Source organism: Arachis stenosperma, chromosome 2, assembly GCF_014773155.1.
Source record: "Arachis stenosperma cultivar V10309 chromosome 2, arast.V10309.gnm1.PFL2, whole genome shotgun sequence".
NCBI lineage: Eukaryota > Viridiplantae > Streptophyta > Magnoliopsida > Fabales > Fabaceae > Arachis > Arachis stenosperma.
In genome coordinates, this window is record NC_080378.1 from 106,861,012 (window position 1) to 106,884,401 (window position 23,390).

Consider the following 23,390-nt stretch of genomic DNA (forward strand, 5'->3'; position numbering starts at 1 on the left):
CAAAAATCGAACTCTAAACATTTAGAATATATAGAGCATTCATATCATATCATGATATTACTTCTTTGAAAAATTTAAATTGATAGAAAAATGTAATATAAATAATTATATCTCTAATAAAATAAATGACTACCAAAATTATATTTTATAGTTGTGACTAATCTTCTATTGACTTCTAAGGCACACATTTAATCAAATCCAAAAGTGCATGAGTTTTAGAGGGTGAATTCATATATAGGTTTAATATCATTTTAAATTACTAACGCTACAAAAAATTCATTTATTATTGTCAGATCTACTATTAAATTTTAGATGGGACATTCTTATCAAATTTTATCGTTATATTTTTTGAAGAATTATTATAATAATTTGGATGGTAAAAAATTACCATCAGATTTAATAGCCTACCCAAAATTTGATGGTAACTTTTTGGGCAAATATAAAATTTAATGATGGTAATATTATCGGTGAATTTTGTGACAAAAAAATCCATCAATAACACCAAAAAATAAAAGGTATCATTTTGGTAACTATTAACTCATTACCATCAGATTTTTTTGTCAATAAATTTGACGATAATTTTGGAATAAACTTAAAATGCAAGCCCTTTCGCTCTCAATTTTGTGAATCCCCTCTCTCTTTCTTCTCCTTTTCTCTCTTCTCGCATCTCCTACATTTAAATATGCTTAACTAATTTTATCTTAATTTTTTTAATTAATTGTCACTTTTTTTAATATGCTTATATATCCAATATATGCAGACAAAGTCGCTAGAGCGTTCTGTTTCTTTGGTGGATGTATTCAAGCTAACCCACACGGTCAACGAGAGGTTTATTGATCTCCGAACTTTTATGTAAGTAATCAGCTTTTTATAGAATTCAATGATATACTATTATATCTATACTTATATTGACATTAGGGATGGAAATAGGCTAGACGGCCTGTTAAGAGCCTACAGTCTGGTCTGTATTTGGTCTGGTCTGACCTGCTATAAAATATGTACAAGCTTAGACCTTTGTAAAAGTCTTAATATGTTAATAGGTCAGGTTCAGACTCGCTAATTAGCTTTATTGGCCTATCAGACCTGCTTAACCTGTTAAAACATAATTAAATATATAAATTATTTTTTATTATTATTAAAAGTATTAGATATTTTAAATTTATTATATTTTACTATAAATATTTTTGTATATTTTAAATACTTTAAAAGTTTAAAAATTCTTATAAATATTAAATATGATTTATTACCTATAAATATTTTTATTAAAATAATAATTTTTTTAAAATAATATTTTTTTGTAAAAAAAATTATCAAACCTTCTAACAGGCTACAGGCCAAGCTAGACGGAATAACAGGCCAAGTTTAGTACTTTGAAAAAAGCCTATAACATGCTGTAGGCCAGGCCCAGGCTAATTAACTACATAACAGGCCAAGCCTGTTAAGAGTAAAGCCGGCCTGACCTGACCTGTTTCCACCCCCTAATTGACATGTACATTGAATGTGTTAGGATTTATAGATCCAAAACTTTGAGGCCGCGATACAGCAATCTCAGCAGATAACAGACAATGGCAATGTCTCAAGCCGTCGAACGCATCTGTGGTGGATCTTAATGTCGTGTGGTGTCAGACTGCATTCGAGCCATACAAGAACCACATCTTTGGAGTGGAGTCATTCTTCGCTAGTAACTTGCGCACGTCCACTTTCAGGGCATCTTCCACCTCGGCCACCAGCCCTATAGATCAGTAGGACATAGATTTGCGTAAGCAGGTCCACAATTTAACCCAAATCCTGCAGGAATAGGTTCAACAACTTCATGCGGCTGGAGAAAGGTACAATGAATTCCTTGCACGCATGGCAGAGAATATGCTCGAGATGCAGAGATGGAGTCCTTGAGGTAGGAGCTCAAGCAGGAGCTGAAGCAGACACAACGCATGCGGTAGTAGATGAATGTCTACTATGAACAGATGCACGCGAGGATAAAGTGCCAGAGGTGACTCCTTCTTATTTGCACTTGCACCAGCATAGACACTGGCACCCACAACGTTCCCGCATCAGTAATAGCAGCGAGACATCAGTAGGAGGAGGACGACGATAATTATAAAGACCCGTAGGCTTTACTTTTCTGTAGTTTAATATTATTATCTTATATTTTGTTGACGAGATTACTTTATTCTATTTTTAGCGGTTGTTATTTTGGATTATATTGTAGTTTTTTATTTTAATGAAATATATTTAATTTTTATTAATTTTCAATTTGAATGTTAGTTATCATATCATTATTTAGTTTTCCTCAGGTTATAATGATGATAATATAAATAAAATATTAAATAAAAATTAATTTTTTATTAAAAATATTACTGTCAGATTTTGTTGAAAATAAATCTGATGGTATCATTTAGATTTTTTATTCAATAACATTGCCGTTGAAATTTTCGATAGAAATTTTCGACAATAATTAAGGTGTCAAAAAATAAAATGGTGCCAATGTTACTATCGAATATTTTTCTAACAGTAATTATAAATTAAAATGGCCATTCTAAAAGCAATTATCATTATAATTAACATTAAATTCCTAAAATTTGTTGGTAAACAATTATCAACAATATATTATCAGATTCGGTTTGACAATAAATTCGATGATAAACAATTTTTTAAAGAACTTTGTCTATAAATTTGGTAATTTTATATTTTATTTTATTGTGATTTCATTATTTAGTATATTTAAAGTTAGTATATGATTTTGTTAATAAATTATAATTCAAATGGTATAATTTTTCTATACTCACATCTAAGAGATCTTATCTTTGCTAAAAAAAAAAAGTTAGAATATGATTTTATTTTATGGTATATATGTTATTTCGTGTCCTTATTTTATCTCTAAGTTATGTTGGTTACTTCCCTCCTTTTCTTTAAAAGAAAAACAGTATTATTGGATCAAAAAATAATTTGCATACGGGTGAATAACTAAAATGATATATGAAAATATTTATAAAAATAATTTTAAATATATAAAAATTGTTTATCAAATATAAAAGTTATTTGCTATTTATAAATTTGTTTTGTTATTTTTATTACATTTTTTTAGTTTTTAAAATTCATTTATTGTTTGTAATTTTTAAATTATTTTTGTGAGTAATATAAAATTTTTAAGTAACAATTTGATATTTTTGTTTGAATATACTTATCTTTGAGAATTTAATGATCCTAAGAAAATACAAAATAATTTTTATATAAAAAAAAACTAATGGCCTCTAATAATGGTTGTGTGTGTGTGAAATGATCGAATAACTCTAAATCTTTTAGCAAAGTATGAGCTGAATCTTCTTATTCTTTGTTGGCATATGTGTTGTCATCATATCTTTATTTTTCTTATCCACACTCTTATTGTGGATGGTGCTTGCATTGCTTTTGCTATAGTTCCTTTTTTAGTTTCTTTTTCCCCTTTATATAAAAATTTCATTGATCTTCAAGAATGGTAATTGGTAAAGGAAAAGTATGGGTACCAACATATTATCTGCCAATTTATTGTTAACAATAATTAATTATCATATTTTAAACATATATATAAAAAGACACATCCAGGAAATATATTTATAAAGACATTTCTATTAAACATAACTATAAAAAGACATTTTTATTAGACACATCTATAAAGACACTTCTATTAAATACAATTATAAATAAGAGTTGGTAGAAATTGGCAGAAATGTTGTTGGTAACGTAGTGGGATTGATTGGTAAATGATGAACTTCCGTTTCGACATTATGAATATTATTTGAGAAACTATAAAAAATTTATTATATAATAACTAAGAAGATAGCTACTTACTAGTCGTTCAATAATGTACATATTAGGCTAAATAATAGTAGTCATTAATTATTATTGTTAAAAATTTTGTTGGCGAGCTATATCTATCCTTCTAATATTATATTGATCTTAGACGGTTATAAGATATAGAGTATATATATATATATATATAGTATTAGAACTATTATAATTATTAATAGGTTTAGTATTATTTAATTAAAGATGAATAAGTAGTTTTTACACAAAACGCATATTGATATGAAATTATTCTTATGTCTTTATTTAATAATTGAAAATTTTAGAATAGATGAGATCTTTCAATTAAGTAAATTACTTTTTCTGTTAAAATTCAGAATACAAATAATAAATTTATCTATAAATAAACAAAATTAATTTTGTATTTATAAAAAATAATAAAATTAGTATTTCCACTAATAATATACTTTGTAATGTTATCAAATAATCTACTTATAAATAAAATTAATATTTGGATATTATTTTCTTACACAAAAATCATCTCTCGTGAATACATGCAAAACTATTCTTATTCATTTCTCATATATATTTGTCAATACTTTAAATTTGTATAGGTAACAATGATAATTTATTCTAATCACATGATTATTATATAATTCATATATATATATATATATATATATTTCAATAATAACTAATTACAGTTGAGAGATGTTATTACCATGAAAGCACATGCAAATGCAAGTGAATCAAACCATTGAAGATTGAATTAGCACAGAGGAGGAGTCAGGGTAGTTGTTCCCCTAGGCATGGCCAAGGCCAACTACTTAAATATTTGTGTTTAAAAACACATCATTATACCACAGTGAGACACGGCTTAACATAAGCTAGCTAATTCTATTTTTAAACATAATTATATTAATAATGATGCATGGTATATATATTATTGTCCATTGTCTTATAGTGTCTATATATATTTTTTATTTCTTTATTACATGTGTGGTACATTGTTTGCAAACTATCAGTTTTAATTTTTTTTAGAAAACTACAAGACCTTAATAAAATGGTAGAGACTTTTTCTTCATTTAAAAGGTAGACCATTATATTGTTTGTGAATTAACTTTTAAAGAAAAAAAATTTAAACAGTCCTGACAATTATCTTAAAAGACAACGAGGTTTGTAATAAAAAAATATCCTTTTAATATATAATTAAATATTTTAAATTATATCATCCAATTAGGAAAGATATTATCTTGGTATGAATTTATTATTGTAAATTATAAGCGTTAAATATTTTATGATATGCCAAGGAGATTGATTGAATATGCATGTGATTATGTGAAATATTTTTATGATATTTATTATATTAAAACTAAATTCTTCTTTTACTGTATAACAATAATCTCACATATGTGTATATTAGGCAATCAAACAAGAAACTGACTAACTGAAAGGGAAGGCATAATTGAAAAAAATAATTTGCTTCAAGAAAGAAGGCTGACTTAATTAGCAAGGCATATCACTACAACAAAAATTATTTTTAGATAAATTCCTAACGACAATAACATAATAGTTAATATTATCTTATTTAACTTATGTTTTTGTAACACTTATATATTTATTATTATTATTATTATTATTATTATGTGTTATAATGATAATTATATTTTTTTTGGCTATTAATTATTTTTTATTGAAAATTATATAATTGCTACTAAAAATTTTTAGCGACAAAATATAAAACAACTAATATCCAATTACTAGTAAATATATTAGCGATTATTTTTATTATCACTAAAAATAAAATATTTAATTTTTTTGTTGTCCACGGTATCCCTCGACCTGACAGACTAAGAACTAATTCGTCGCGGATCGAAGCTCCATTTAAGGGTCTGCCGCTGGCCAATAAGTTACTGCATGTACAAGGCGGGATTCGAACCCCTAACACTTGTTTAAGCGGACGAGTGAGCTGATCACTCAACCAACCCAAGTTGGTTAAATATCCAATTACTAGTAGTGTGCATAACTATATAACCACAAATAGTATCCTTTACAAAAAGTGATTTTGCTTGAGTAATGAGAATATCCATATTATGTGATAGGGTAAAATTCCTTAGTAAGATTTTTTTTTTTTTAAACATATGAAAAGTTTAATTGAAAGAGAAAATTAAAAGAGTAAGTACCACTCAAACTAATTACTTGAAAGAAACAGCATGTATTAGTTAGAGTACGTTAAGACATGAAAATAAAATAAAATGTTGGAAAAATAGAAAATATAAGCCCTTACAAGGGAGACATGCTTTCTTAAACTTTTTCTATGTTCAGTTGTTTTTACACACTTTTTGCCACAACCATGCTTCAAGACACCTACTCTTACAGCCTTATTTGACGTGTTCTCTTATCCAACTTGCTCTCTCTATGCTATATATTGCCATAATCATTTTCACTACAATCCCCATTTGGGAGCTCTAAGGGATTTTGTCACAAACTGCAAACTGCCAAAACCAAAACACCAAACACAGTCAATGTCCATCACTTTCCCACCCTCCACCCAAAAAAAAAAATGTACTTCCCCTATGAAATAATTGAACATAATGAACATGTTGTTTTATGATGATGGGTGCAACAATAATGGAAATTGGAAGAGAAAAAAAAAGTAAAAAACCATATATATATGATGATGATTACAGTGGCTATACAAATTTAGTAATACTTCTATAGTAGCTATATACAATTTCAACTATACTTAAAAAGTAGGTTTAATTACTTTGTTGATTTTTATAGCTTTGCAAAATTTTTAATTAGGTCTTTATATTTTTTTTAATTGAGTCTTTATACTAATTTTTTTTATTGAGTCCCTATGTTTTTTTTCTTTTATTTGAGTTTCTGCACCAATTTTCTTTTAGTTGAATCCCTATATAATTAATTCAATTACTACCAAGAGGGACCTAATTTAAAAAAAAATTTGGTGCAACCGTGCAGGAACCCAATTAAAAGAAAAAAAAGTATAGAGACCTAATTGAAAATTTTGTAAAACTATAATAAAGACCAACAGAATAATTAAATCTAAAAAGTATTGTTTAAATTAAAGAAATAATTTTTTAATGTTTAAAAACTTTTTAATTTAAAAATAAAAATAAAAATAAAAAATATTATAAAATTATAAAAGATAATTTAATTTTAATAAAATTTTTTAAATATTGTCAAAAATTATGTAACTATTATAATTACGGTAATAATAGCTACTATAGATTCCAGTTATAGATGTGGTTCTGATGACATTAACATTAGAAAGAGATAAAAAGGAAAAATAATGAGTGCTTTATTTGGTTTATTGTCTTAGACTTAGACAAAATTAAAATGCTTAATTAGATATATGAATATGGCATGAAAGAAGGGGGCATGCTTAGGTTTGCTACTAATTCTTTATGGAAACTATGATTTGGACATGTCAGAGACAAGGCTTAATTTATTTTCCTTCTCCCATGTGAAAACCTAACAACAACTCTTCTTCTTCAAATCCTAGTCCCATATATGAAGTGTAAAGTTACTACCTAAACTTCAAAACTTTAATTTTGCTTCCTTTTTCTTTGAGTTTTCTAATTCATATTTAATAACCTTCAATTCAAATTTCTCTCTCTATCTCTATATCTCTCATTTTCTTTTTCTTTTTTTTTTCCCCTTTATTTGTTGGCTAAAGGGTTCATGTTTCTCATGATATGTTCTTTTCTCACTTCCTAAGACACCTCATACCTCAAGCAACACATATAAAAGCCTACTCTAGACCCCCCATTATAATAGTAAATTATTTAAACCCTTAAATATAATAGTTTTTCCCTTTTTTCTTTTGCATGAAATAATATTATTATATAGTATATATAATAATAACAATAATAACAATCTTCTCCCTTGTTGTTGAAGTGCAACATGCAAGTTAACGATATATTATTATTACAAAATCCATCTCTACCTTCCACAGCCGACCTCATTAAAATTTAATATAAGTATTTATTTTTTTATACAAAGATATATAGCCCTTTCAAGATAATTAGTGCCTATCCCTATACATATATATATATATATATTGATATGTAACGTGTGTTCATAACTTTGAGATTTTTTAATTCTTTTGGTTGGACAACAAAATTATTAATTTCAAATTCTTTTTTGTATTTCTCTTGGATTTTTCTTTTGAAAAAAATATATGGAAAGTATGTGATGATTAAAATACAAAAGAAAACAAGTTGAGTTGCATTGGACCACATGGGAAGGTGAAAGATGGATTTAGATTAGATTGTAATAAAATGGACTAATCGGTGGCTCCGTGACACAGTCATAGCCACTTTTTAGATCACGGGATGATTTGATTTTATTTCTAATAACCACCTCCAAGCAAAGAGAATGAAGCAAAATCAACTAATGGAATAGGACCTATAAATTCAATTTTTTGGTTAACGTTTAAGAAAATTCTCGTTGTTTTTTAATTTGTATATGTTGAACAACATAATCTATAGAAATCATGACTTGATGATAAAATTTAATAATAAAAGGTTTAATTATTTGTAAATCCTTATGGTTTGCTCTAATTTTTATTACTTCTTATAATTTCAAAATGGTTTAATTATTCTGCCAATTTTTATAATTTTATCAAAATTTTAATTAAATTTTATATTTTTTAATTAAATTTTTATACCATATTAAATATTATAATCAAATTTTTATCGTGACAAAAATATTGGAATTAATAGAATATTTTGTTAATTCTTACGTTTTTATTACGATAGAGATTTAATTATAAAATTTGATATGGTATTAGAGACTCAATTGAAAAAAAAATAAAAGTCTAATTAAAAATTCGATAAAATTATAAAAACTGATAGAATAATTAAATCTTTAAAAGTTCATGTATTATATAATATTCCATAATAATTTATATTTATAAAACTTCTAGTTGAACGAATAGTCTTGGGTGTTTGGCCATATATAAAATTATTCAAGTATTTGTCAAATTGTACAATTTTTTTTTTGAGAAAATAATATTTTTCTTCTATATATAAGATATCTAAATAATATTTTTCTCTTTACTATTTATATAATTTACAATATACTCTCTAATAAGATTAAAATAACATATATTTTAGTCTATTTTGCCAAAATTAAAAATCTTTCAATAATCATTATATTTAAATATAAATTAGTGATAATTATTTGGTTGGTTTCAATAATAATAGTAGTAATATAAGCTATATTTATTTATTAATCATTGTGATAAATTTTATTTATTTTAATATTATATCACATAACATAAAAATTTAATTTTTACAAAATATTTAATTTAATTTTGTTTATATATTTTGCGATCAATAATAAAAATTAAAAATAAATAAATTTTATTACGTTATATTAATATATTTTCTCAATATTTGTTTATTTTGAAAAAAAAAAGTTGTAACATTGAGTTGTTCCAGGGACTTAATTGTAAAACGTTATTCAATAATCAATATATGAACTTTTTAATTAAAAATTCTAAAATTTTATAGACCTAATAATTAAATATTGACTCAAACTGTACAAACCTGTAGTATAATTGAATACAATTGTAATAATAAAACAATCCTCATTTGGTATTCGTGTGTCAACATAAATGACTACAATTTTAAGTATTAGTAAACTTGGATAGATATTTTAATATTGGAATTTGTTTATGTTTTGTCTGGTAAATTGTCTTTGACATTATTGCATACCTTTTAATTTTTTAATCGGGTTTCCTTTGGCGTTTTGATAATTTTTTTATTGGTTTTTCTTATGTTACAATAATATATTATAAGATTAGAACAAAGGTTTCAAGTTCAACGCGCAAACCTACATGCAAGTAATGGCGGGTGGGATGTATATAACTATAATATAGGTTATTGTAAAGAACTAATTAAATACCAAAATAAATTTTCTATTATATGTATATATAAAATAAAGGGTTATAGAAGACACATTGGTTGATATGGAAGTAAAATAAATTTTGGATAAAAGAATAATTATATAACAAAGAAGATGCATGCATCCCAAAAGTGAATGTTTATATCTTTAGGCACAAGTTGGGCTCATGATAGATTTCAATAATGTGATGAAAAACTAAGCAATTTAAAATATTGTCTTACGTAAACCATACAATGGACCACAAATAAGACGCTAGATTTCTTGTTAAATTAAATTATAATCATAAAACTAAGTTGGATTGGTTTTGAATTAGCTTATTAGTTTGTATAAATAAATATTGGATTCGAATTTTATTTTGTGTATGTAATAATTTATTGGCTAATAACAAATTTTTAAATAAAATTTTGATCTATGACGAATTAATTCTTTGCCAACCGAATTAAAGAATACTCTGAAAAAAAATTATAATAATAAAAACATGAATCTACTAATAAGTGGAAGTAGTTTGTATCGTTTAAGAGTTATGTTCCGCTTTTACATTTTAGAAGTGATATGTATGTAGTAGGATTTATGGCAAACTAGTTAGAATTAGAAAGTACTTTTTATCCATGCAAAAGTAAATTTCACTAGAATTAGAAATTGATCGTTGACTCTTGGCCGATGAAATATACGATTGAAAAAGTTTACCATCATAATAGAGTATACTTCTAATTTAATTTTTTTTGGAAACTTTTTATTGCTGTGTCGGAGATTTCATTTGGTGTTTGTTCGGGTGCCATTAAATCAATAAAAAAAATATTTTTCAATGAAAAATATTTTTTTTATTTTTTAGTGTGTTTGGCAAATTTTTAATAGTAAAAGTAAAAATACTAAAAAAAATAAAAAATATATTTTTTAAGAAATTACAATTTACATTTTTTTAAAAGATTTTAAAAAAATTATTTTTTACATAATAAAAAAATAAAAAGTACTTTTATCTTATTTTACCCAAATATAATTGATAAATAAAAAATTTTTTTTATATGAAATATTTAAACACAAAATTATTTTTATTTTTATAAAAAATCTTTTAAAAAAATATCATTTTAATTTTTTTTAAATGACGTTCAAACAAACTCTTAAAACTAAAAGTACAAATGAAATCTCTCTCTCCATTTTTACTATAGTGACTAACCTAAATTCTGTTCTTAAAAGGCACATTTGTTTTTCACTAAGTTTTATATGTTGTAGTAGTGATTTATCGAGAGTAAATTAAACTGTTATTTTGATAGCTTAAAGTAATGTGTGTTTTACTTTAATTCTTGAAAGAGTTAAGTATGATTTTAATTCTTAAGATGTAAAGTAAAAATTTTATTCGTTTCAAATTTTTTTTGTATTCGAAATTATTCTTAAGTTTCAATTTGATTTTAAAATCATCTTTCAAACCAAAATATCCTTCATCTATATACTTCTTTCTCTTTATCAGTACGTTCTTATCCATTCAATTTCTTTCTTCCAATTTTTTCCTTTCTTTCACATAGCCCACCTTCTCCTGATCGCTGTCGTTCTCAGCCTCCCCATCTCCTTCTGTGCAGTCATCACTTCCACTCGTTTTTACCGGACCTTCGTCATCTCTTCTTACACGTTCCCTCACCCACTACTACACTCACCACTTTCACCAAGATCCGCTCTTTCTGTCTTTTTTCTTCCGAGATCTTCTTCAACCGTCCCATTGAAGACTCCCTCGCCGTCGTCGAGATTGACGATTGCTCTTGCCTCGCCGTTGAAGGACATCCTCTCCATCGTCGTCACCCTCACCATTGTCATCATATATCTTGTCGGTTGTCGATGGCCTTTTCCGGCGACAGCAGTGGCGGAGCAGGTTGGTGATTTTGATATCTCTATTTTATTCTGTATTTTGTTTGTCTTTCTTTATAATTGATGAAGTTTTTCATTCTATTTAAAAAAAATATAAATATTTTGTTGTTGTTGTTAGATTTGAAGAATTTGATATTGTTGTATTTAAAAGATTTGTTATCATTATTAGTGGTGGCGATGGTGGTGAATATTGAGGCCGAACATTTTTATTTCTCTCTTTTTTTATGTTTTTTTTATTTTATAATTTTTTATTAGAGTAATTTGATCCAAAAATTTAAAATTTAGATAAAAAAATAATTTTAAAATAAGGTAAAAATTTAGGGATGAATTTAAATGTAAAAATAGATTGAGGACGAATAAAATTTTTAATCTAAACTTTAAAAACCAAGATCGTACTTAACTCTTCTTAAAATAAAAAAGTTATTAATTTAATGTTTTAATATCTTTGTTGTATTTTATTAATTACAATTAAATTAAATATAATATATAACACATACATATTTTTAATCAAGCCTTCAATACTATATCACTTTCAGTATCTTAATTAATAATTTAGTCTACACAGCGTTAGAATTTAGAAATTAAAAATGTTGTTTTTTCAAATACAATTTAGACGGAAGAATGAACATTAATTCTAATAAATTTTTTTAATATTTTTTTTATTTTTTTTTTCACGGTATGTTCAGTCTTATAAATTAACGACTAATCTGTCGTAGATTTGAGTTCTATTAAAAGTCGTTGGTTAATGAATTGATATATACACAAAATAAAATTTAAACTCTTGATATTTGTTAAGTAGATGAATGAGTTAACTACTCAATCAATTCAAGTTAGTTAAATATTTTTTCTAGTTAATTTTTGTATTTTGCCTTCATCTTCGCTTTTCTAAGTTAGTCTATTTCTATATGTTCTTGAGTTGGAGACCTAAAAAAATGTATTAAAAGAGGCACCAGAGTTCTTGAAATGAAACTAGTCAAATGGAAGATACTAAATAGTATGTTTATCGAAAAAAAAAATACTAAATAGTAAAATAATTTTTTTTAACCGTATTCTTAGCTTGACATACTAAGGTTTAATTTGTCGTAAATTATTTGATTGAACGAGTGAGTTGACTATTCAGTCAATTTAAGTTGGTTTAAAATGATTTTAAAAAAAGGGTAAATACTAAATCGGTACCTGAAAAATTCTGGTGCTGACAAAATAGTACTTGACTTTTGTTATTGACAAAATAATTCTTGAAAGATTTTAAAATTTGACTAGTGTGCTTCCAAGCTCGCTGGAGCGCATCTCCAGTGAACACAATGCTGAGGTGGTCACCGTATTTTGATAACCTGGCAAAATCTCCAACCTTAATCCCTCCCCCTCCCCTCTAATTTTGGGTTACAGAGGTTTGTCAGGTCATTCAAAACACGGTAGCCACGTCAGTATCATGCTCGTCGAAGATGTGCTCTAGCAAGTTCGGGGACATATTTGTCAAATTTTAAAATCTTTTAAGAACCATTTTGTCAATAACAAAAGTTAAGTACCATTTTGTCAGCGCTATAATCTTTTGAATACCAATTTAGTATTTACCTCTTAAAAAAATAAATATAAAACACCTCAATGTTCCTTATTTTTGGTGCAGCCAATTAATTTTTTTTTTTAATTTTGGGTCCTAAGTTGGTGCATTGGGTTTTATTTCATGGTTTATGAATGATTGGGTTTCTTCATTGAGGTAACCAATCTAGCTTTGGATATTTGGGCTCATGAATATTAACCCAATACAAATTCCAAAAAGATGAAGCCTATGAAAAATAAAATACTTACCAATTAGGATCCTTCTACCTCCACAAGTCCAACTGTGTTGTGTGTATGACAAAAAAAAAAAAAAAAAAGAGAAAAAAGAAAAAGAAAGAAATAAGAGAGAGAAATAGGATAACCTTGTGTGAAATGAAACGTAAATTAAATCTCATATTTATTATTTCAATGGTAGAAGGGATTGTACAAAGCGAAATTCTTTTGGCCTAACAATTTTTAGTAATTAGTTGGCTAATATAAATATTAAATTATTTTTAATAAATAAATTTTATTAATTTATGTATATAAATTTTTAAATAATTTGGATACAAACTCTATTAATTTATATATGTTAAATTTTAGTAAATACAAGTATAAATTATATATTTTTTATGTGTAAATTTTTTATAAATATAAATACAAATTATTACTGATTAAATACTGATAAAAAATAATAATATTTACTGACGATATAACATTATTTATGTACAAAACTAAGTAAATACCAATCTCATATCAAACTCAGACTATATAGACAATCCATAAACTAAGAAATTTTGTCAAGTGGAATCCACAAAATAAACTAAAGAAAGTACATGACTTTTGTCTATTTCTTAAAATATATATCTTTTTTATATTAATGTATTGCACATGGTGCTAATGTTTTTGGGCAAACAAAGTCCATTAGTATGTGATGAAATAAGTACTGTGCTAACCGGAAATAGGCTTCAATTGATTGGGCACCAAACTTGGACTCAAAACTCTCAAATTAATGGTCACTTTCCCCTTTCCAATTTTAGTTCACTTTTATTTTTCTTTCAATATAATCCTTCCTTGTTGGAACATGAAAACCATTAGAATGCTTTTAGTTTATGTTTTTATGTTTATCTTTAATATTTTCAGTTTTTAAAATTTTCTAATGAAAAATTATAAATAAGAGATAAAAATAAAAAAAACATAATTTTATTATTTTTTAGAATAAAAATATAATTTTAAAAAAATTAGTTGATATTAACTAAGAAAAAATTCCCTAGTCAACCTCGTATATTTGAGCTAGTAAAATTAATATCACATCAACAAATTAAATAATTTAACAAGTTTAATTTTATATTTAGTTTTTAGTATTAATGTTGTAAAAAAAGTAATTAAAATAAACAATAAATGAGTCCTAAATAACATGATGAGAATTGAGATGAAAATAGGGGAGTGAAACGCATGATAATTCTCTACTAATAAACATGCATTACAACATAGGTTTAGTTACTTCATTAGGCATGTGTGTTCCTAGTGTAATTGAAGTTTGACGCCTTAAAAAACTACAAAATACAGAATCTAAAACATTTTGTTTTTCTTATAATATCCGAATGAGAGGTAGTTGATGTTGATCCTTGGCAACATTACAACCCACAAAGTGTACACGACTCTAACTATTTGTCGGCCACGGAACAAGAACGTTAGTTGCATGCCATAAATTTTCTGAAAACCAAAACAAAAAAGAAAAAAAAAAAGAAGACAAAAATCTAGAGCTTCCTTGAAATATCTTTGAAACTCTAACTGCCGTAGTGCTTGCAAATATGTAAACAAAAAAGGTTTTTTTTTTTTTTTTATGTTAGTTTAAGCAATTAAACATTTAAACTAAAAGTTCTATTTGAAAAGCAAAGAATGAGATAGAAAAGATAATAAATATTATTTATGTATTTTTAGTGAATTAAATTATTAATTTAATGATACTAAATACTTGTACAAAAGATAATAAATAAGGTTTAAATGTTTACTTACTCATCGTATGTACTGAAAGTAATTAAAATTAGTGCTACAAAGCAGATATTATGTAAATAAATGGTGATTAATGAAAATTAGGAGGTTCACATAGACTATAGCACTTAATCATTATTATTGGGATTCAAATATATGGACTTTACTGAAAATATTGTTTGTCATTTTTCTTTCCTTTAAGGCATATTTACCCCACAACTACAATAATATATATATATATATATATATATATATATATATAATATATATATATATATATATATATATATATAAATTTGTTATTTGTAAAAGAAAAATTAAGCTTTTATTTGTCTTGAATAATTTAAAAAGGTGTCATTGGTAAGACTCATTCTAAATATATGAACATCCTATATTTTGTATATTGAACTAATGACTTAGAGCTTTTAAATTAACAAAATAATAAAATAAAAAATTAATCACTATTGAATTATAAATATTTTTTTTCTGTTTATTAAGTACCAATAATTTAATTTTTGTCTTATCATAAAATAATAACTCATATTTAAATATTTTTTATTAGATAAAGAGTACTGCACTCCTTTTAAATTTAAAATTTATAATGTTTTATTTTTTATTTTTAATAGTAAATTAATTAAAAAAATACAGCACTTGTTATTTTTTTAAGAGCACTTCTAAAAGTTATTACATTACACGTTGGAGTTCTTATTTGTATTATTTAATATTAATAAGAATAATATAATTTCTGAGTTGGTAATTCCCATTTGCTCAAACATTCAATTTGGGTCAATTTGGCTTTTTTCCTGTGTAGGAAACAACCCACTATCCAAGTATCCATGGCTACAGTTTCAGCACCTTTGGTTTCTTCTCCCAAACCCTCTTCTTCTTCTTCTTCTCCTTCTTCTTCTTACCATGCTTCCATTTCCTTCTCAAAATTCACCACAAAAACAAACTCTTTCAGACCCAAAAGAACCATAACCAGAACCAGAAGCTTAACATGGCTGAATCCACAACAACCACGTGCTGCACTCGTGGAAGCAACACCACCACCACCACCACCAACCTCAGCTGCGCCACCACCACGGCCACCACAACCATCAGTGAAGGTTCTTGCACTCCCTGCTGACCGTGCTGATGACCTTCAAGCCGAAGCAAGAGCCATGGCACGTGCTTCCAATGCCACTCTATACACCCCTGAACTCATTGCCTCCAGATACAAATCACGACCCTTCAAGGTTCCAAAGTTTGAATCTTTTTGGCAATATAAATTCTGGGTATGGCTTGATTTTGTGAATTGATTGGCAATTTAACCCCTTTTCTTGGTTGTTGGTGTAGGTGGTGGGAAGGACCTTTCAGATTCTGAGTGCTTTGGGTACTTTTGCGTTGAAGCTTTTCATTGACCAAAGGAATGGGACGCTTGATCAGAATAAGAGGATTCGTGCAATTGAGCTTAGGAACATATTCACTAGATTGGGACCTACTTTTGTGAAATTGGGTCAGGGATTGTCTACTAGACCTGATTTGTGTCCACCTGAGTATTTGGAAGAGCTCTCTGAACTTCAAGTATTGTATTACTATTCTCCTCTTTTGAAATTTCATTCTTTTTTTAAATATATATGTTTCAATTGCAAATCTCTTTGAGACTATTCTGTTATGTAAAGAATGTTTCCTGCTATGCTGCAATAATATGCACAAATTTAAGTAGTTTAAGGTAGTTGCATTTGATGCAGATATGCATACAGTATGCATACATCATGGATTTCTAGGGATTTATTGAGTTAGCAATGTCATTGATGAGAATTTTGATTTGGTTGAGTGTCTGATGTCAAATATGCTGCATATGTATTATAAAGCTCTTTAGCACATAATTTGGATGAATGTGCTCTTATAAGACATTAAAATATGCAATGAAATTTCTTCACTAATTTTGATTAGTCTATTATGTTTCTATTATGAAAGGAGGAGTGTGTGAAGTGTGAACTGTGTGAGTTATGAGATAGTGGTACTTAGGTTGTATCGGTCATTTTTGTTATTGATCAGGATGGTTTGCCGACATTTCCTGATGTGGATGCCTTTGCATGCATTGAGGAAGAATTAGGACTATCCCTCGAATCTATCTACTCGACTATATCTCCGTCACCCATAGCAGCAGCCAGTTTAGGCCAAGTTTACAAGGCTCGGCTGAAGTACTCTGGGAAACTTGTTGCCGTAAAGGTGCAACGCCCTGGTATAGAGGAAGCTATTGGATTGGATTTCTACCTTATAAGAGGCCTAGGGTTTCTTATAAATAAATATGTGGATGTAATAACCACCAATGTTGTTGCACTTATTGACGAATTTGCACGGAGGGTATTTCAAGAGCTTAACTATGTGCAGGTTAGTTTTTCTGTCAAATATCTAAATTTGTATTCTAGTTGTAGCTAAGCATACATCTATTATCAATTTAAGCATCTTGGTTTTCCTTTTTCGAAGAAAGGCTAAACAAAAGTAAGTGGTGGACTATTTGCCTAATGCACAAGCAGAAGGTAAGAATGTATGACCGAGCCTTCTTTCTTTGTAAGATCTTAATCTGGTGTGTGCCTCAATCATCGATGGATTAAGAAGACATATTTGTAATCCAAGTCTTTTTTGTTTAGGATTGAGTGTTAATTTTGACAGGTTCCTGCAGGAGGGACAAAATGCAAGGAGGTTCAAAAAATTGTATGCCGACAAGCAGGATATTTTCGTCCCCGATGTTTTCTGGGACTACACAAGTGCTAAAGTACTGACAATGGAATGGGTTGATGGAGTAAAACTCAACGAGCAAGAAGCAATTGAGAAACAAGGATTAAAGGTCTTGGATTTGGTGAACGCCGGCATTCAGTGCAGCCTTAGACAACTACTTGAGTATGGATATTTCCATGCAGATCCTCATCCTGGGAATCTCTTGGCAACACCCGAGGGAAAGCTTGCTTTTCTAGATTTCGGGATGATGAGCGAGACACCAGAAGAAGCAAGATTTGCCATAATTGGTCATGTTGTTCACTTGGTTAACCGGGACTATGAGGCTATGGCTCGTGATTATTATGCTCTTGATTTCTTGTCAAGTGATGTTGATGTGTCTCCAATTGTACCGGCACTTCGCGACTTTTTCGATGATGCACTTAATTATACCGTGAGCGAGCTTAACTTCAAAACACTAGTGGATGGTCTGGGAAATGTTTTGTATCAATATCCATTTAATGGTAAGATCATTTATGCCTTTCAAGTTTCAATTTCTTATCATTTTAACTACAAATGTTAGACATGAAAAGGTATAATAATTTATTTGGCAACTTCCATTTTCAATCTTGGAGGAGTGATATAGTTGTGGACTTATATGAAAACCAGCTGTTTGTTCCTGTCTTCTTGCAAGTCTAATCAGTTGCTTTTGTTTAATGTTTTCTTGGTCCCTTCCATTGACAGTGCCGGCATACTATGCATTAATATTGAGGTCTCTCACTGTCTTAGAAGGTTTAGCCCTTTATGCTGATCCGAATTTTAAGGTGCTTGCTGCTTCATACCCATATTTTGCTAAGAGGCTCCTAACAGACCCAAATCCCTATCTAAGAGATGCTCTTATTGAGTTGCTGTTCAAGGATGCAAAATTCAGGTTTGTAGTCTCCACTATTTTGATCTATCACTGGTTGAATATGGTCGTATATCCAATCATATATTGCCACAATCAACAAAAGTAACTATTATTAAATAATAAACGGTTAGAATAATATAGCCATGTATTTTTCTGTCTTTAATTTCTGTCTCCTATATTAGTATAATATTGTTTTATTACGTATGCTGGAATATTCATTGATCTAGTCTAAGTGCAGATGGAATAGACTTGAAAACCTGCTAGCTCAAGGGAAGAAGGACCGAGATTTCTCAGCGAAAGAGGCTCTACAACCTGTTCTGAAGGTATTATTAAGTCCAGATGGTGAAGAGCTAAGGACTCTAGTAATCAAAGAGGCCGTTCGCGTATCCGAAGCTTTTACTATTGGCACTATTTCCTCAACATACCAGGCTCTTCCTGACTTTATGAGGAACCTTGTTTTCAGTGCTAATGCCAATGGACCCCTTGCAATGTCAGAAACTGAATTGCAAAGTATGATAGAGCTAAGGGATCAAGTGATTAGGGTATGGGGACTTCTGAGAACCTCTAATGATTTCGAACCAGCTCTTTTGCTACCAATACTACAGGTAAGATCTCAAGCTTGCCTCATCATTGTATTTCGGATACTATTTTTCTTTTCGTTCTTTTTTATTTTTGGACTTGTGTCTTTTGGTGTCTTTACCATCTTTTATGTCATTATGATTGTTTACAATAAATTTGAAGGAGCAATCCTTTTTTTCTTTTGGTAGAGAATTCTTATTTCATCGTTCTGTGAGACTCGAAGTAAGTTGGAGGAACATTACGAATATATTCAATGAAATGGATATATAGAAATAGAAAAAATTTGAAATTTACTTGGTACTTGTTCGAGTGATTTGTTCAATTGGATTTTCAATCAGTTTTTGGCTCTCATAGTAACTTTCTACATTAATATTTTACTATGAACAGGTCCTTCAGCAACCTGAGGCTCGCAGACTTGGGGGGCGTGTCGTGGGTGGTATCACTCAACGCCTTGCAGCACGCTTTCTCCAGCAAGTACTCCGAGTGCAAACATCATCGTCGTCGTAGATTTCGCATCACCGGAAAGTCTAGGTGAACGATTATTCATCCTGCTCTAGGCTATTTAAGAGTTTGTACTGATATGATCTTATTAATTAGTATTGATTTGGCTCTTGTCGAATGCAAGTTGCACTTTAGAGAGTAAAGTTTAGTGTCCGAATCAGTTGATGAGAAAATCAATGGTTTTAGATTTGATTAGAAACTACATTAATAACGTGGAAATTTACATATTGTTGTCTTTATGTGAAGTTGATAGTTGAAAACCGTTAAATGATAGGTTAGCCAAACATATCAAATCTTTTAATAGTTCTCAACTATCAACTTTTCATGAAAACAACTGTATGCATATGAGCCAGATTATCTCGTGAACGATTCATATCATGCACTTGGGAGCCAGATTGCGAACAGGTCTATGATATTTTGTTGTAGCTTTTGCTAATATTTTTGTTGTCTCTTTATTTGGTCAGGTTATTGTGGACAGGGAACATAGAAGTTCATTCCTAACACTAAGGGGGAAAAAAACAAAGAAAAGAAAGGAAAAAAAGAAAGAAGAAAGTAAGAAGTTGATTCTTGGCAAAATTGTTTGATTTTGTTGTTTGTTATTTTTATATCCTGGTCCAAAAAGGTGTATATATTACTCATCATTATTGATGTTGCATCATCTTGATCGGCATCAACAAATAATTATAATAATTATATGATAATAGAAATTCGCAAGAAAATTGCTCTTTGGTCCCTTCTTTTTTTAAAGAAAAAATATGTTGTTTTTAAGTTTTATTTTAACTTGGACCCCTTTGCTGTTATAAGAATAAGAATAACTATGATTTAATGCTGCCATTATGTATTCAAATTTCAAAGTATGGAGCCTTTAGCAGTACTGGCACAGTGGCACTTAACTTGGATTCAAATAATTTATGTAATTGTGACCATTTGAAATATCTATTAAATCTGAGATTAGAGATGGAAAGATCAAAATTGTGTGAACACAATTTAATGTCAAAAAAATTATACAACAATTTGCACAGGTAACATATTTTTAGTCAAGTAGCAATAATTTCATTTTCACCCTTTTTTATGTTAGTTATTTGTTGGTTAAAATTGCTGTCATATAGCATGACTCAATTATGCAATAGAACAAGTATTTAAATGAATATGTATTTTTAACACTAAAAATGTAAGTACGGAAGGGAGATTAAAACTGAAAGATTGAGACTAAATTAAGTCTTTGTATTGTGTTTGGCGTAAAATATACTAAAATGAGTTATGTCTCAGTATTATGTTAATTTAAGATAAATATGGAGGTTTTTAGAGTAAATTTAGAATTTGAAAAGTTAAATGAAGGTATTTTTGAAAAGAAATGTTATTAAAATTTCAATTCTTTGCGTCTCCAACAAATCTCAAAGAAATGTTATTAAACACAATACTGAGTCTTAGTTTCTGTTTAAGTCGAGTCTTTAAAAACAAACACTACCTAAATGTGCAAACTTGAAGCAATGAAGTATGGCTATGTCATTTTCACTAAAGATTATGATGATCACACTCCAATCTTCTATTTCCACTATCCAAATCAATAGATGCATGACAGTAGTATCTAATTGGAGAAAACTTAGCTTGTACATAGTTTAATCTTAAAAACTTAAAAAGCATAGTAAAAGTATGTGGGAGAGTTGAGAAGTATCTTTCAATATGATTGTACAAGAACTTCAACAACTACACTACAAGGAAGAAGGAGACAATGGATGAATCTCTCTCATATCATAATACATATAAAGAGAAGGTTCTTCCATGGGAAATTGCCAAAACATGTGTCTTCACCCTTCATTATTCTGCATTTCAGCAAGGCAGCAACACATGTATGAGTAGTGCCTTATGACGTATATTTGCATAGTCCTTGTTGTACAACATTGTGACAACTCAAAATGTTGTGTGCTTTATGACTGGGCAATGAGTGAGTTGAAAAAAAAATGGTTAGAAACTATCAAAATTTATTATTTTAAGCCACCACTTAGTTATTAATTTAATTTTTTTTAAATCTAATAATCTAACAATATATTTTATCTCATATTTTTATACGACTATGCTACATGTATACCAAAGTCAATTACTAAATTAAACCACATATATATTTGTACATAAATATATTGGTGACTGATTTTAATGGCTGATTTTAGTATACGAATAACATTTTTACTTTTTAATATTGATGGCTAAATAATGACAAAAAATAATAAATTTTAATAATTTTTTAACATTCCTCAAAAAAAAAAAACATCGAATCCACTAAAAAATTAAAAAAAAAAATACTACTTTCACATGAAAAATCAACCATAAAATTATTCATTATGTATTTATGTATAAATACATTTGTTGTTTAATTTATTTTTAATATGTAGTTTATTTTTTCAACATGTATTCTATGTAAATAACTAATTTAATAACTAATTTTTTATATATAAATTTAACATAGTTAAAATTTAGATAAAGATCTAAATTTGATGTAACACCTCAAAATGTGGTATGTGAGAGTATGAATTTTAGAAAGCATTATTTATTTATGTATTTTGCAATTTGCGAGAAACTTCTTCTTCTTTTTTTTTTTTTTTGACAGTCTGGAAAAAATATTTTTGCTGTTTATAAAAAGCAGATCAACTTAGACATATGAATGATAGCTTTAGGCTTTCTCACACCATGCAAGAAGAAGGATCCTGTGTCAGCATAAATCACTCCCTAATATCATTTTAATACATTACACTTTAATCAGTCCCATTTTAAAATTAATTTCTGCATTCAATCACCGAGTCTAGTACTCTAGTTCTCCAACTTCTGTTTTATTTTTATTTTTATTTTTTTAAAAATAAATTAGACAACATCCAATTTTAAACATTACATCACAAATTCACTCATATTATACACTCACACAACCAACATTTAACGGTTTCTATCCACTACTTAGCCTTTGCATAATTTCAAATTTAAGTACAGTATTAAGAGACACATAATTTGTCACTTGGACTAAAGTCTCAGCTGTCTATTTATTTTATTTTTATTGAACGCCTCTAATGGGCTGTACTATTCCCATTAAAAAACGTAGATAGGGCTTTTCATCACTGATACATTGTTTGAGGTCTAGGTCTATGCCCAAAAGAAAAAATAATTCTTTGACAAAAAAACAGGGAATGATGAAAAAAAGGTCCATAAGGTTGTGTTTGATTACCGCTTTAAAATAATAAAGACCAATACCAAAAAGAAGTAATAAAGATATATGACCCAAAAAAATAAATTAAATAAATAAATAAAGACATAAATATAAAATAACAAAAAAAAAAACTATAAATATAAAGACATACATATACATAGATGCACATAATAATGTTGTCTGTTTGGTTGTTTAAATTGTTTAAAAGGAGATGAACACATTTGTTATTAAAACCAATTTTGTCCTTAATAAAGAAAAAGTTGTTGGTATTGAAGGCAATGAGAGAATTTTAATCATTTTTAAGGGACAAAATTATAATAAAAAATTACGCCTCAGGTCTAATATTTGTATCTCAACTTTTGGATATATATATATATATATATATATATATAAAATGTTATT

At 27.9% G+C, this 23,390-nt stretch overlaps 1 protein-coding gene across 1 annotated transcript; it reads left to right on the forward strand.

Annotated features, from left to right (window-relative positions):
• Positions 1-15,872: 15,872 nt before the first annotated feature.
• Positions 15,873-20,541, forward strand: LOC130961748 (protein ACTIVITY OF BC1 COMPLEX KINASE 3, chloroplastic). The gene is made up of 8 exons (XM_057887746.1): positions 15,873-16,340; positions 16,441-16,668; positions 17,146-17,481; positions 17,774-18,329; positions 18,550-18,736; positions 18,954-19,320; positions 19,682-19,825; positions 20,260-20,541. Exons 1-7 carry the CDS (start codon positions 15,942-15,944, stop codon positions 19,799-19,801), a joined length of 2,193 nt encoding a protein of 730 aa, XP_057743729.1. The 5' UTR covers positions 15,873-15,941; the 3' UTR covers positions 19,802-19,825; positions 20,260-20,541.
• The last annotated feature ends 2,849 nt before the right edge of the window (positions 20,542-23,390 follow it).